The sequence below is a fragment of the Hippoglossus stenolepis genome, chromosome 1 (genome assembly GCF_022539355.2).
Source record: "Hippoglossus stenolepis isolate QCI-W04-F060 chromosome 1, HSTE1.2, whole genome shotgun sequence".
NCBI classification, from domain to species: domain Eukaryota; kingdom Metazoa; phylum Chordata; class Actinopteri; order Pleuronectiformes; family Pleuronectidae; genus Hippoglossus; species Hippoglossus stenolepis.
The window spans coordinates 15,786,961-15,804,183 of NC_061483.1; the positions used below are offsets into that span (position 1 = coordinate 15,786,961).

Below are 17,223 nucleotides of genomic sequence, written 5' to 3' on the forward strand. Positions count from 1 at the left end.
TTCCCATTATAATCTCTGTTATCGCGGTCTGACATATGGTGTCATTTACTGTAGTAACGCTAAAGACCACTCTCATTGGGACAGTTGGCGTCTCCTTTTGTGTCTCGCCAACAGTGGAGTAGCCGGGCAGTGGTTGTGCCTCGGCGTGTGGTTTTCACGCTGACGTTCAGAAAAGTGAGTGGTTGAGCGCCCGGATGAGGTCACAGGTGTGTGTGCTTAAAACCAGAGCCAGTGTGGAGATCAGACAGAGCTCTTGACGCGTTCACACTGTGTGTACTTGTAGAATCAAACCACAGAGGACAGAGTGAGTGACTTTTATTTACTTTAGCTTCTGTGTTGTTGTATTTTCATTGTGCACTTAAAAACAAATATTTAAAACAAGCGAACAGTTTGAACAGTTTTGGTTTAAAGAAGAAGATTGACGGGCAGTGAAGTGATTGTCTTTTTTTCAGCTTTTGTTAAAACTAATGATTTAAAAACAAAAAGTAAAGCTGTAATTAGTCTTGTTGTAAATCCTTTCTTCTTAATTTCATGTGTTTAAATAAAATAGGCTTAACTGAGCAGGAAGGAAGAACTAAAAGGCGGTGAAGTGATTTGGGTGTTTATTTCCCAATTGAAAGACATAGCTGCTGACTTTTAATTTACACTTTTTTTACACTCTGTCTCTAATGTAAAGTTTCCCATTACTAGGTGTCTGTGGAATAAATGTATACTGTTTAAATCACCTGGCATGGATTAGCAACTTGTCATGTCAGCTCACAGCCAGACTGACCTGTAAAGCTTGTTGTTTGCCAAGAAGGCAATTTACCTGCACTGCAGCGCCACGGCACTCTGAAGCAGGTCGGTCTCAACCCTTCAGACTTTTACTTGTTACTTTGCTGAGACAACTTCAGGTTATTGCTGTTAAAAAACACACTATCTTCAGTCCTCAGCAGTTTTTAAATCGAGTCCATAGCTTAACATTTCTATCAGCTCCGCACATGCCTCTTTTAATTGCAGAGGGTTCAAGGGTTTTGAATATTGATTTGAATTGCCCTTGACCAAACAGGGCCTCTTTTTGTTAGAAACATTTCAGGGCTGTCTGCATGTGTTTTTTTTAATCTGGTGTCTGCCGCTGATGAAGAAGCTACACATACGAGTTTTTGTGACATTTAAATGTTTGCATGGGAATTATGTTTTAGCATTGTTTTTTAATTAAGACTTGAAAATGAGTCATTGAAGGGATTGTCACAGTGGCAAGAGTTGCGTCAAACCTTAGCAACGATTCCCCGAAGACCGATCTCTGAAATGTAGCTTTTCTCGGTATAATTTAATTGCCTAACATTTTTGTCAAATCTCAGTGTAAAAAATTCAGCTCCTATTGTCATTTAAATGTAAAGAAATACAGAACAGTAACCCCACATAACTAGAAACAAGCTCTCTATGTAGGTACAAATTAATCTAACAGTTTTGGCCACAGGGCCTTTTTAAAAAGTCTTTTAAATTACTTTTACAAATAAAAGATTGGATTTGTTCAGCACGTCACTCCCAAAAACCACTGTGAAAAATGTCTAGCAATTCTTATCAGTTCATTTATTAGTTAATTATCAGTTATGTGTTTCGTTGATGCGTCTGTTTCTAGTTAAGTTAATGCATTAGGTGAATACCTTTCTTGCCAGCCTGTGTAGAAAAATCTTTCAAACTTGGACCAATGGAGATTGAAGCAGTGGAGACTGATATAAACGTGGTTTTGGTGTGTACTTCTTTTGTTACACAAAAACCTTAAACATTCCAAAAGGTAAATGAATAAAGCTAAATTGAAACATTTACAGGAGAAACAAGGCATCCTCGACTTCAGCTGCGCTCACAGACAGTTATTTTTAAAGTATAAAACCGAGTTATAGTTTTTCACAGTCCTATTAGACAAGAGCAAGAAGAGACAGAACACAGATATGCTCATTCATGAAGCGAGCATCATGGAGGTAATCCTTCACATGTTGGCGACTGATGGCACTGTGCGCTGAACACAACAAGTGTCAAACAAGGCTTATAGTGAATCGATTGAGATGTTGTCGTCCTCACTGAGCCATCTGACAATGTTACAGCGTTTGGCTGCTTACCAATTTATTTTTTTCTTCCGGTTTTATGTCTGTAGGCAGGTCACTTTCTCAGTGGGTTCAGTCATTAGTCAGCTGATTGAGAGACAGTAGCAAGTCGATTCTTCTCGCTCTCATTCCTCTCTCTGAATTATTTCCTCTCAGACTTAACATTTTTCAGACTTTTTGAGCTCCTCATCTGTGACGGCTGTAGATCTGGGCTGTTTGACAGATGTTCCCACAGTTTCATTTCTGCTGTAAAGACAACGGGAGACGCTGAGAACTTTTTTTTCCCCCTCTCATGTCATGGCTTTATTTATTCTCTCCGTAGCAGGGAAACTCATTAGACCAGCCTTCAGGAACTGGGCTGACAGAACGGTTGTTTATATACTCTGAAAGACTCAACTATAGGTGGATTTGAAAACACTTGCTAGCTGAGCTGCAGAACCTCTTCCTGGTCAGGTACTGCAGATGTAAATGAGCTGTACTGCCTACTCTGGTCTGACAGTTGTGTCGGGCAAAGGCTGCAAACAAACCAGAATGCAACACTCTGTAAAATAACTTATTTGTAATCTTTACTCCGTCCGTTTCTTTTTAAAATGCAATCCTTGGACAATAACTCACTCACATTCACGCTAAAATGGTGTATTTATATTCCAGAGTGTTTAGCTATAGCTACTGCACCTAATTATAATGGTACCTGCACAATCTTATCCAAGATAACTGCTCTGCCATAAAGTCTGCTTTTATGATGTTTGGTGACATTGTTGAAATTGCGTAAATGTAACTGTTATTTCAGGATTTGAGTATGTAGTAAGAGGTGGCGTTGTATTGGACTGTATTATCTTGAGAGGTGTTTCAAATTTTGATGCCCTTCTCATTTGCATACATGTGTGGAGCATAGAAATTTATTCACACACTTCAAATAGTTCCAACAAAAACTTAAACATGATGAGCTTTTTAAAGATGAGCGTCATGGCACAGCTGTTTTACAGGATTTTATTACATTGTACAGGTGTACCTAATAAAGTGGCATCTGAGTATAAAAGCAAATTGACTTAGCAAACAGGGAGAATATGGCACCTGGCAGCAAGTGACGCAAACGACCTTTTATAGTCTTCCCACAAATTGTTGTAAGTGAAGACATTGTGTTGTAGAAGTATCTGGTCAAATAGAGCACAGACGGCAGCTGTGAAGCCAGAGACCAGATCCGTGCGTCTAATTTTCCATGTCACGATCAAAGTGTTTTATGTATGAATTATAAATTCAGTTTTATGTCACTAATTATATTGAATTTAGTTTGAAAAAAGGAGTGCTCCTCTTCATTTATGGTCCTTTTAATATAGTAGCTTGAATAGTTCAAGCAATGCGTTGCTCATTATTTCTGCCAAGGAGGTTATATTTTCCTTTGTTTGAGTCTCAGCAGGATTATGCAATAACCACTGAACGGATTGCCACAAAACTTGGTGGAAGGATACGATATGAGTCAGAGAAGGTCCCATTGAATTTTGGTTCAGCTCTGGATGATACAGCGTTTTTTGACATTTTATCTCATTGACCCTGATTGGGGGGGGAAAAAAATCAGCCATTTTTATAGAACTGATATCTATGCGTTTGGCCAATTTTGGTGCAGCTTGTTTTAAATGCAAGGGGACTGTTGGGCCTTAGTCGAAGTATGCGCTCTACTGAGTGCCATTGTTTTTGCAATATGAAATGCTGTGGTAATGGTAAACTCCAGTAACAAACAACCCCAGCCACCCCTGAACACAACATTCATGCTTCACAACACATTTTCCCAGGGAAACATTGAACAGCCTGAGTGTGGCAGGATGGCACAGTGATTTGAAATTGTCAATTTTGTCCATTGGATGGCTAACCCCCGGAGACAGGGTCATTATAGGAGGGCTATTACACCTGCAAAATGACCGGAGAAACCCTGTCCCACAGTAGACGTGTATCTGGAGAACAAATGAGACTGCATACAGGAGGAAACACAGAATGGGAGCACTGTATTCAGTGCCGTCCACTAAACTCGGGGCTATAATGGAGTTGGCTCTTTGGATCATTTTCTGAACAGACTCCTGGTGCAGCTGACCTTTCTGACTCGGAGTAACATCCTTTAGAGGCAAAATTGTATCACTAAACAATTTAATCATGAGCTGAACTCTGTGCCCTAGCACTCGGGGTATTGTACGATCATATGATATAATATAATACTTTGTCTTATTGTGTGTGTGTGTGTGTGTGTGTGTGTGTGTGTGTGTGTGTGTGTGTGTGTGTGTGTGAAGTGTTTTAACATTTGTGGGTTTATTTATCGCTTGGTGATAACACATCGTCAGCATATTACGATGCCCTCACTCAGTATATTGTAGGTGAACATTTTTCTCCCCGACACCGTGTATGTTCTCTCCTTGGCTGCAGTCATTCGGTGGGCTGCCATTGCCGCCTCAGGCATTCAAACTCCACCCTCGAGTGGCTGCCTCACCTTCTAGTGAGTCTGACTCCGCTGTGATCCCTCAGCATCCAGGGCGTAGTCTAGCTTTCCAACCACACTTCTCCACCTCCTCTGCCAGCCTACTATACCTAAGCATTTTCCTTTCGTAAGCCTTTTTTACTGTATCCTCCCATGAGTGTCAGGGCCAACATTTGCTGCTGTGCGTCTGACCACAACATCAGGTCTGGGTTTGACGTCCCGCTCACTACTTCCTGTGGGATTATCAAATGCCTGTACTTAGCTGGCCTGTCGTACGCCTGCTCAGAACTACTGGTGGGGTGGCTGTTCCTGCACATGGCCAAACGGATGAATACATTATTTAATGTGTTGTACTACGTTTACCGCTCTGTATCTGATCCTATACCCCCCAACATGGGAGCAGCTACAAAGGGAGAGATGAAACCTCCAATCTGGACGTAGTCTTCTTGTTTGTCCTCATGAGAATAGTCTCCCTGTGAATGTTGACATGCCAAGGTTATACAGGCTTCTCTTGTGTTGCAGTTTTATGGTCGTGATGATCAGAAGGAATGGTTAAACAGTGGGATCTTCACCAGGTGTCGTAAACCTTGCAGTTGTGTAAATGTGATGATTCATTGTCTTCTTCTCTCTTGTTTCCTGTCAGGTGAGCTGTGACTGTCCCCTTCATTGTCTCCCTGTGCACCTGCACATACCGTGTGCTCAGAGACTGTGCTGCACTTGGAGAACCCATGGCTTCTGGCCCTCCATCCCCCTCTGAAGGCCGCAGGCTCGGGCTGCTGGAGTTGCTACTCGGGCCTCTGTTAGTTTTGTTGGTTTCTGGGCTGGGACCAGCGCTGGGACAGAAGGTCTACACCAACACATGGGCCGTCCACATACCTGGAGGTCAGGAGGAAGCTGATGGAATTGCCAGTAAACATGGGTTCATGAATTACGGACATGTAAGTAAAAAGCTGCGATTTTTAAACTCCTTTTCTCTGCATTTGCAGTCGTATGAGGTTTAGAGATGATAAGGAAGTCAAAGTGCTGAGTTCAGACTACAAGTCTTACAAAGGCCGTAAGTGAACATAAAACTGCCTACATTTTGATTATGCACTCATCGACTTTCTAACGGGTTGCATATAATGAGGTGAGCTTTCTGCTCATTTACAGTGTGTCCTATTGATGTGTCAAATATCAGATTCATTATTCATTTCTGTTTTTATATTCTCATCAATACCCAGATATTCTCATTTATATTTATTGAGTTGTGTGTTTTTATGATGCCTCTGTATAATTTTTAAAATTCATTTAGTTGGGCCACACTGTTTGCCCAGCTGTTGGTGAGCACAGCTCAGCAGGAGCATTATGCTTATCTATGTTTCCGTTTTCTCTTGTTTCCCATTCCTCACCCATCCAAAAATAGTGTTTAGAAACTGGTATTAATAATCAGTGTTTCTCTCAGATTTGTCAGTTAGGAATCTGCAGTGAAAACCAATTTTCAGCGTAAACATCTTGTCAGGGGTTGAATACCATTAAATATATACGGTACATTGTGTCGTGATGGATGTGTTGCAAGGAGCTTCATGTTTTTTCTTCTGACTGATTCATAAATCACAACAGTAGTTTTATTCCATCCTTGCTCATACATTTTCTGTATGTTAAGAATGTGTGTTTGTTAATGGGTTATGATGGTAGCTTAATGGTACAACCACAAAGGTTTGGAACTGAAAACTATGACGACTAGATAAATGCTTCATAACCTGAAATTAGCTTTTGAGGGGGCGAGGTGAACTGTTGTTGAGCTGTAGCTGTGTACTTTATTTCCCTGATTTAAAAAATCATGTTACTTCAAGACATTTGAAATAATCTTAATCAAACTGACACTGACTGGATCAAAAATGAAGAACCTTAAACACTATGATTATGGTCTCCTGCAGGACAACAGCTGCTTCCTCAGACTTTAACATGTCCAACATGCTGTGATTAGTCGTGATGCTCAATTGTCAGTCAACTTAAACTGACCCAAACCTACTTTAAATCCACATCAACTGAACTGATGAAGTCAAAAAATAGTTACCGCAACTACATCTGCCATTTTGAGAAAGCTTTTAATTTTTAGATATTATTATGCCCATACTTTTTCAAGCATGGTAGATGTGGGTGATTTAATGAATAACAATAAATATTCCCTGTGTGCTTCAGTGACGAATTCTTTATTTTATGACTTCCTGTTGGAGCCCAGTGGAAACTAAATGGCCAATTTATTCTTTATCTTTATCATCAAGTCAAAAGCCAAGTCTGTCTTGTGTTACCAAACAGTTACCAAAGTGTCTTCCTAACAATAAGGGAATAAGAAAACTAAATAAATTCTAATCGATTTTGATATATCCATTCAAACTCTATAAATGAAGAAGTTGCAAAGTATTTAAATATCTTATTAGTTTTTAGAGTCTCTCACTAGATGGGAAAACCTTACAGATGAGGATTTTGTGCAGGTTTATAAGATCAACTCTTCTACGTACCATGTTATTTTCCCCCAGTGACATTCAGCAACCCAATTACAGAAAGCCTGTCACAGCACTTAATGTGGTATATCAGGAAAGTATATACATAGGTATCTGATGATAGTTGTCATGCTAACTACACATCAGCATTTTATTTTATTTAGCAAATTGAAACACCAAAACCTTAACCGAGAACTAGCAGCTCCTTTTAAGACCCCTGTCTCACCACCTTTCCAGGGAGCAGTGTTCGGTTTGGTTGTGCTGGTCATGACCAGGAATGTTATTTGTGCTCTGAATCACAGCATGCAGACTAATGAGTAATCCTACACACTTAAATCCTTTAACTATGTATTTGCCGTGAACGACAGGGTAATCCAGACAATTACACCCATGTACTTACACAACTGAGGAGCTGTGTGGTTTGGCTCATCTCAGCAACTTGCTTAAAACCATGTTATGATATTTTTAGGGAGAGAAATTGGTCTATTATGTCTGACCAGAGTGAGATTGACGGGCTAGGTTTGACCCAACCTCTATGAAGAAGTTAAAAAAAACCGACAGGGAAGGGGCCTTTCTAACAAAGCCCAATAAAGTCAGCTTTTAGCCTTTAGCTCTCTCAAATATGAAACATGGACTTGAGTGAAAACAGATGTTCTAGGTATTTACTCCAACCAGTTATCCTTCTTATTAAACTAACCTCATGAGACAGATCTCTGATGTGCTGTACATTTTTGTGTCAGAGAGAAGGTGGGTCAGAAAAAAAGCTACAACCCACAGCAATGCAAAAAAAAATGTGACCCAGTATGCATTCAGTGCAAACTAACCATGGCAACCATTTTGTACTACTTGATATTTTCTCGTCACCTACTGTTTATCCTCCCGTGCATGTTAGGCTGCTAACACCAAATGAAAAAGTCAGTTTGAAATATCAAGCAGAAATTTACGAGGCAGGCACCTTTTCATTGCCAAAGAGGAGAACCGCAGCGTGCATGTGCGAGTTATTCCTCCACTTCAGGAGGCTCCTGGAGTGTTGAAATAAAAGATTTATAAAGTGCATCATCACATAAATAATCATCAAAATTCAGCCGGTTGTGCTGCCCTTGCATTTTTTTTACCACAGGATAACGTGGATTAAGTTTCGAGTTGCAACGTTTAGTCAATTAATCAGTTTGTCAATCGACAGAAAAAGAAATGGCAGCAATTTTGATAATTGATGTCGGAAAAGATGCCAAACTTTTCACATTCTTCCCACTCAAACGTAAAAGTTTTGTGCTTTCCTACAATGGATAAAGTACCAAGGACACATTTTTGACTGTAAACAGAGCAAGACATTAGAAGATGCTATCACAAGCCCTTTTTTTTTTTTCAGTGGTGGGCTTTACTTTTTTTTCAGACATTTTATAGATCAAGTGATTTAAAAGCTAAAATAATCAACTGATGAGTAATGTTTAGTTGCAGCCCCAGTTTAACTTGACTGCTGTATAGACACCGGCCTCAGGAGACTTCCTGACAACGCCATGACAAACCATAATGCAAATGATATGGAACAGTCACATCTGTTCAGCCATCAGCGTGTTATTGATGAATTCTCTCAGTTCATTAACTTTGAAAAGGTGAGCTATAACCACTAGTGACGACTAAACTAAAGAGGCTCCCGTGTTCTGCGCTGCCACGGCTGCAAAACATCTCTGTTCACTGATTAAATTGAGGCATTACTTTAGAGATGGGAGGAAACAAATGTTTTCTACCCACGGGTTGAGCGATGCGTGGCTGGGCCCGGTGTGCGTGCGCTATGAGGCTGTGCGGGCAGCTCTGTGTCTGACTGTGTGCAGGTGTTTGAGTTAGGCAGGAGAGCTGGAGGGGAGGATCAGAGGCTGCAGCTGGGCACGGTTTATGGCGGCGGTGATGGTTGTTTTTATTCCCCCTCCACTCACACTATGGCATCCATACAACCTCCACAATAAACATGTCGGATTTTTATGTTCCCACATCATGACACACTAAGCGTGTTGTCATGAAGGTGACTCTGTCCACATATTTTGTAAACACTAGGTTTAATAGCAACAACATGAGAGCTCAGTGCTTAGCACCACTGTCTGATCGAAGCCACACAGGTCTGGGTTGTCTCCCCACAGCAGGCAGCTTGAATCTCGGTTGATAAAGATAATGCTGACAATTGATCTTGGTTTAATTCAATGGGGCAGTGGTGACTCAGGAGGTAAAGCAGGTCATCTAATCCCTAATTACTAATCAGAGGGTTGGCAGTCTGATTCCTAGCTCCTCCTTGTTCCTCCATAGAACCAGAAGTACTGTAGCTCCAGCTGGTCGGACTGGTCACACCGCATTATAGCTTGCATCCATTAGAATAAAACCGTAAAGTGCTTTGGCTGAAAGCGCTTTACAAATGCAGCCATTTGCTATTTGAAACAAATCTAAAAACATTGCACTCATCGTTGTAAATATGGCACCTATCCAATACATCCTCATTTTTTTTGATGAAATTATCTTAAATGTGATGTATAGTGACTCCTTAAACTGCACAACTGGAACATTGTTTGACAGCGGTAAGTCAAGGAAACCACTGATGCACCGAGAGCAACCAATGGCTTTAAATGTCCACCCCCCCTTTATCTCTTCTTCCCTTCATTTGAACTGAGATACGATAGATGATGCCACATATAGGAATATTAATGTGCCTGAAATGAAGTGGACCATCGGTTTTAAAAGTAAAAGGTTGCTGTGACCATGTGATATGAAAATGGATTACACCTCTCACTTTGACTCCACTTCAGGATAATGGGGCCGTTTTAGGAAAAAAAAGAGGGGAATAATTAAAACTAAGTTAAAGTAATAAAATTAGGAAACGGCTGAGTCACTCAGCGGTAAATGGGTATTAACTGCCAACTTGCATCTCCGGGTGGTTATTTTACATTTTAAAGACCTTTTCTTGCCCACATCATCAGACTTGCGCTGCAGGTTACATTTTCTACAAAGGGGAACTTAAGAATTTGTACTAAGTCCTGTTTAGTTGCACCTTTATTACACCTGTGTTTGATAAAAAGTGGGATGGGATTAGAGGAATTGCTAACACAAGTTAGGCTATTTGATCTATATATTACATTGTCTAAGGGATCCGAACATGATTGAAAAATGCATCAACTGTGGTCACTGTTGTAACATAAGCACCCGTTTTAGTTTGACTGCTGGTTAAAGTAAAAGAACCGTTGTAGATCGGATTCTTTAATATTTTCAGGTCACTCGGGTGTTTTGAAACATTGCCTCTTTCGCTCTGTGGCCTGAGGCGTTCACCATCTCCTCCATCTTGTGTCCAGCTTTTGAACGTTCCCTTACTGACAATGCGGCTTTGTCTCAATAATTCCCTTGCTCTTTGCAATGTTGCATGACTACATTCTGGATCTACCGCCTTTGTATTACCTACATTAATCTTGTTTAAAGACAGCCTTTGCATATTACATTCATAACAGAGAGGTGAAGCTGCAGCATCATACTTGTATAACTAGAATAGCACACTGAATAGAGCACAATGCCACCTTAAATTCAATCAAGCAGCACCAAGTTTCTCATGCTTATTTTTTTTTTCATCTACATCCATCCACTATTCCCAGGGACATCAATGAAAATGAATATCCGGATCTGCACCAAAATTGGTTCTGACCCATACTGCATCCTGCCATCATCCAATAGTTGTTGTTGTAAAATGCTACTAATTAACAGACAAACAAGGTTTGGTGGAGGTAATTACACAACAAGCGTGAAGTCAACCGCAGAGAAACGAGTGTTGTGAGGAAATGTTGTGTAAGAGTTGTGCAAGAATAATTAGTTTCCTGCTTCCTCCTCCCCGACTATGAAGCAGATAACTGGTGTTCATTCGTGAAAAAAAAAAAAAAAGAAACTTGACCAGAGGCAGATGAAAGAAATGTGAAAAATAAATAAACAACGGTTTCTGTGCTCACTTCCAAGTAAAAATGTTTCTCAGAAATGTGTCACTTCCCTTCTTCTGAACAGGGGTTTCTGTCACCGGTGGTGGATAAAAACGGCTGTGTTCACACGACTCGTCTGTTCTCACTAGATTCCTTCAGAGCTTTTTCTCCAGGTCCACCGCAGGGCTTTGCATGTAAGGGAGGATTGTGCTTGCAGTACTGTGCCCTCACTGTACTGCATGGCACCATCTTGGCCTATTTCTGCTACATAATGTGCAGATTTCTTTCTCTTTTCAGAAGAGGTTGGAACTTTTTATGAAGATGATTAATATTCTGTTCAGCACAAGATTAAAGGAGGAGCACGAGAGATGGATATTATCTATAGTTCTGATGAAATACGTGAAATGACACTCTCCTATCAGTAACTCATGACACAGCATTGCACTTAGAGGCCGCCTCTGTAAGAAGTTCACTTTAATCTACTTCACAATTTTCTTATTAGTTCGAAAGATATGGTGGAGGGCTGAATTTCTAATCTCTTCCTTCCACATTTGGTTGGTTTTCCCTTTAACTTTTTACAGCCTACATCAAATTTAGTTAAGTTTTTCTGTTTTATATTCATGTCTTTCTCTCAGATTATATGACCTCATTTGCATGTGACTTGGTGCCTTTTAGACTATATTTACACATGACATTTTCAGTAGGAACCCTCTCAGTAATTTGTTTTTATGTTAATCAAGCAGGGAAATTCACCATTCCCTTCTCATGGCTTCTGCAGGCAGTACAACTTTGGACAGATCTCTATCGAGTTCCACAGTGCATACCCTGGTTATTATTCAGTCACACTTTGTACTCAGTCAAACATGGACAGGAGCATTTTTTTTTTTGTATTGTCAACACTGAACGTATTGTGTTTTAGTTTAATAGTGGGGTTTGCATGTAGAGCAAACTTATTCTTGACCCATCTCTTGGTTGAAGCTTCATTGCACAGTACAACCACGGTGACTTAAACAACGTACTATGCGTGGATGCAGGTATGAAGTCCATAATTGGACTCTGGTGAACTCAAACAATTAACCGTGGGGGAAATCGGGGGTGTTGAAGACATTTGCTAAGAAATCATCTGACAGGATAGAAGATGATTTCTTAGAAGAGAAGCTGCACCTCTGCATGATTTGTGCAGTCCCACACAGGCGCTTCCTGTTTTTTTTGTTTTGTGCTGTATGGCCACCAAAGTGTCATATGGCAGAAATGAGACTAAACACCCTCGAAATTGTGAAATAAACTTTTGAAATGTCAAAAATATGGAAAATGGAGAACTTTTCCTTATAGGAAATAAATGATATTGAGGAAGTTATTGCTCATTTATGTTGGCTTTTATTTGCAGTATTTTCTGCACTGAAGGTCAAAACAAAGATGTGTTTTACGATATTCCAATGTAAACACAAAACGGTCATAAACTAGGGAAGCACAGGCCATTTAAAATGTGGTGGACAGATCATTTAAAGTCAGCCTTTAGCACAAACAACACTAAATCTTTATGCGTATGACGAATGTCTTTTTATTGCTATACATCAAACACTTCCCTAATTTAATAAAAAAAACAGCCCAAGAGGGTCTAAAAACATTTTTGCGATCCTGTGCTGTCCCTTTTGCATTTCTAATCATTTATTATATGCAGACCACACCATACACACTTGGATGGAAACCAGCATTACTCTTTCCATTCATCAGTATGTGTTACTAACTTACTATACCCACAGGGCCTTTCCTGGGTCCTCGAGTCAAACACACCAGCTTTATAGATTGCCACCTCTAAATATTTTATTATGTGTAAGCATGTTTTGTAAGCTGGTTTACTTGTGCAAGATCTTCATTAATCTTTAACACACCACTCTGTGTGCCGTAGCTCTGGCCTACTTTAGCCAATGAGAGCTGATGGCTCCAAACGGAGCGCACAGCCCTATACAGTCAGTGTAGCATGTCCCTTGGAGATGGTGCTGCTTTGAAGTGCAGTAATGATAACACTGCAAACACAGTTCAGTGAGAACTGTTGGATTCGGGCCCCTCTTTGGTATGGGCCCATTACGAGGCCAGCCCTTTCATCCAGAGAGTATCATATTGTTTTTCATCTCAGGATGGTTTATCAGCAGCAGCTTGGTGCATCTCTGCAGTCTGGTCCCACTGCCTTTGGGGTCTCATGTTGTTGTCAATGGGAGAAAGAGCCTCCCTTTATTCCAGCCTCTGGCCTCTCTCACTAAGCAGACCAGATCCCACTTCATCTCAGTGCAGATGCTCCTCTTTGAAAGTTAATAAACTGCAGAGATCGACTTATCCTGTTTGGATTGCTGGAGAGTTCAGTGTTGAGAGGAAGGACTTTGGAGCCAATGTAGCCCAAATCAAACCCTAAACCATTAACCCCATAAAGCAACGTACCTGACACAGTATGTTGGAATCACTTTGGTGATCATATGAAATGTAAGTACATGAATTGCTTAACTACACATCCTTGGAATTATTTATTTTTTTTCAACATAAATTGATCTTTCTGTTATTTTGTAGATTATGAACATGGCAGCTAAACATCAGGAGGAAAGTGATTCATCTGTCAGAAAACCTATGGTACACGTTGTGTTCCCCTTTCCTTGAATCATTGTAATATAATTTATAGGAAGACTTTGTAAATAGTTGGAGAAAATAAAAAAGATGACACTGTGATCATAATGGTTGTTTGTCTCCAGGGCCAAAGCTATGAATGAGAGAGTGATTTGGTTGGCCGACAGAATGAGTTTCCTCATTGGCTGCTGTTCTCTCAAAATTAATTGTCGGGAACAGTTTCTATTACATCAACAGAGGAGATTTACAGGAAATGTTGCCAACGTGGCTCCTCTGTCGCCAGACTTTTCAGATCCCTGAGTGTTTTCCGAAAAAAGCAGTTGGCCACAAATCTAACATTTTTTCCAACAAACCTCGCTACTTTCTGGAGAAGAGTCACTGTTATTGCCCTGCAAGGTTGAGATATCCATCTGCCCCCCTTATGTGGCTCATTCAACTAACCGCACATCTCAGAGTTATCTTTTTACAAATGACAGCACAGCCAATGTCTTAAACTTACTTGTATGTTGATTTTATCAGACAGCATCACAGTCGTAGAGGAACTAAATAGACACACGCCTACACACACTCCCTACAGCTACAAAGCAAGCTGAGCAACAAGAGACCTGCCATCAGTTTGTTTCATCCTCCTTTGACCCTGTTCTTTTTATACCACCTGATTTTGATCATGCCTGAACCGTCTGTCATATCTAATGAACTGAGGGATCTCTGCCCCGTCCTGTGGGTATACAGCAGAGTTCTCTGACAGCAGACTTTGTAAGTCTTATGATTCTTATATTGATACTAATTCAACAACGTGTTTGTGCAAAACATCACGACTGCAGCATTAAGAGGCAGACTGCCACGTATTGATTTTCCATTTCTTTTCTTTCAAATGACTAAAATCGTATTTATTACAGCTGCATGGAGGCTGTGTCTCTCTCCCTCTCCCTCTGACACATGCACATTGACAACAAACCCATCTGTATTGTCAGATGGGCTTAAAACAACATCATTTGATCTTTGCAAATACAAATGATGAATGTGTTAATTTGCATATAGAGCGAGAAAGGGAGATCTAATCACAAGTGGTCACTGGAGACGCATGTGGAGACACTTCCTTACGCCAGATGTGAACTTGCAAGCTTAAGGGTGTCCGCATAATACCAGGGCCACTGTTTTGCCCCTAAAAGTTAGGGCAAGACAATCAGATGCTACTATCTGAAACGCCTTTCACATAGAGATCTGTTCTCACTGCTCAGTTTGTCAGTTCATCATAGCTTTACCACGGATAACACTTTGTAGCCCTGTATGTGCTATTCGTGTTAATTAATCTTTAATTATTTACCATCAATCTGCATCAAGTCAAACCAATAATGTTTGTATGCCTCCGTGCTGACGGCAGCCATTGGTTACTATTAGAACAAGTGTTGTAGAAGGCAACATCCTAAAAAGACAAAAACAGCATAGGAATTGGTGTATCTGGAGACAATCCGAGGATGACATAAATGTCTGGACGAAGCCACTGGCTTCACTTATTGTGAAGGGGGAAAAAAAACAAATTGGTCAGCAGGAGGCCATCTCCAGCCTAGAGCAAAGGAATGAACACCCATGTTGTCAGGGGTCCTGGGAACTGCAGCAGCAAAGGCCCAGCAGCACAGTCATTACTCTGCTCCAGCAAAGGGGAGCGATGGGGGCTGGGATGGAGCCGAACCACACACAGGTCACAGGGGCTGTAACCAGAGCCAGATGTGCTGAGGGGACATGCAAATACATGGACAGGCACCTCTTTAACTTTTAAGTATGAGTATGTGCACATGTACGTACACGCGCGCACACAAACACACACTTAGAAGGTGGAGGTATGTAAAGAATGTTGGGACTGAAATGGAAAATAACTTTTAGTCCTGTTGGAACGCTTCATTTTTCTAATGAAAAGCAACATTTGAAATCAAGTCTACACTTTAAACAACCCCCTACTTGGTAAAGTTAAATGTATTCAATGCTGTAAAAACATGCAGGTGAGGTTTTCTCTGCTGAGAGATGTCTTGGTAAAGTCGAAGTGCCAAACGCGTTCAGCTGGAACAATGAAATGTAAAAAATGAAAGGGTGTGTAGTTTTTTTTTTTGCCTCTGGCTGCTTTATTATTGTCGGACGAAAATACAAGTACAGTACTGTTGGTACAAAACAGTTTTAATGGCTATTTTTAATCTTTTGTTTTTTTAAGAAATATCAATTGATTGATCAAAAGAGTAAAAGATCAATTTGTTTTATGAATTGTATTGGATTCTTTAAATCCAATACAATTCTTTAACCACCTACTGTCTTTGCAGACTACAATACCTTTTTGGGACTAAATAAGATTTATCATAATACTTGAATTTAATCAAAGCCATCGAATTCAAAATCACTTGAAGTGTGCTGAAGTATGCCAGCAATATTTTCACATTAAAAGCTATTTAAAGCAGCGTTCTGGTGGTGTAGAGATTTCTACCAAGTGAATATCCCTGGTTCTTGTTGCATTTTGGCATTTTGCCTGTGTGTTAAACTGAATTCCAGCATGAAGTGTTAATGGTTTGATCAGAGGTGAAGGCTGTTGGTTTTTTATGTCCTTGATTAGGATGTCACAGTGTATGCTAAAGAAATGATAAGGAAGCAAGGTTTTAAACGCAGGGTAACAAATTTGATCCGTGCACTAACACTATTAATCTGAGTGAAGAAATGACTACACCACATTATGGAGTGAAGACAATTAATGGGGCTGTTAAACAATGCACTTACCCGTCTGCTCCAGTGGCCACGAGATAAGACTCTGGTTGTACTGGGCAACAACCTCCAGTTTTATTATTATTGCTCAAAACTAGAGTCCTTGCTAAATTAATTTACATCAAATTTATGTAGGTTTAAAAAAAATGAGAAATGCTGATGTTCTTCGTGGTTTGTCATTAAATGATAAAGTTTAGTATGAAGCCCTTAAGCTCTTGCGTATATTCCTCTGTTATCTTCAGTGGCTGAGCAGAGAAAATTAAATTGTTAAGTTGCTGGCAGCTGGAGCGAGCCATATTGTTCAACACTGTGGTCTTCAATCTGAAGCAGTTTGTTTTGGCTTGTGTGTCGTGTCACGGAGCATGTAGGACAGAGTGCTCCTGTCCCACCAGGTCTGTACGACCCAGCCTCTGTACACTCACAGACACCCACACACAAGCCGACCTGGGAGGTGGTTGTTTGTTGTGCAGTTTTTGAAAAGGGCAGGCGCTTGGATCTGATAAGCCTTTTACAATGAAAACAATGAGGTGAACATTTAAAAGCCTGTAACTGGCCTAATGGAGGCAGCACTGTGGGAGGAATGCAGCATTTATGTGGAGCTTTTATTTTTATTTTTTTAATGGCGGCTGCAGGTGATTCTTTTTTTCTTTGTAACAGGAGTCCTGCTAAGTTGTAACAGATCTGCAGTCTTGAGGTGTTTGGTTGTGCTGCATTGTAGCAGAGATGCTTCATGCAGATTGCAGATCAGGTGACACCCTCACTCACATAGTTGAACTATCCAGGACAGTGAGTGGAGGAAAAACAGGTTTCTGTTTGTCACCACGAGGATCAAATTTGAGATTGTGCAAAACTGTGTGATAAATGTACCCTTTCCATTAGGGCCACCCCAA

At 40.5% G+C, this 17,223-nt stretch overlaps 1 protein-coding gene across 4 annotated transcripts in view; it reads left to right on the forward strand.

Moving 5' to 3' along the window:
* furina (furin (paired basic amino acid cleaving enzyme) a) overlaps positions 1 to 17,223 on the forward strand; it is an 82,779-nt gene that overhangs the window by 3,171 nt on the left and 62,385 nt on the right. For 3 of the 4 annotated variants that reach the window (XM_035157127.2, XM_035157136.2, XM_035157145.2), the window contains exon 2: positions 5,192 to 5,486. In XM_035157127.2, the coding sequence (XP_035013018.1) occupies positions 5,277 to 5,486 (210 nt within the window). In that variant the 5' untranslated portion in view covers positions 5,192 to 5,276. Of the gene's footprint in view, positions 1 to 218; positions 305 to 5,191; positions 5,487 to 17,223 lie in introns of those variants that run through there. The other variant, XM_035157154.2, reaches the window with a different exon arrangement.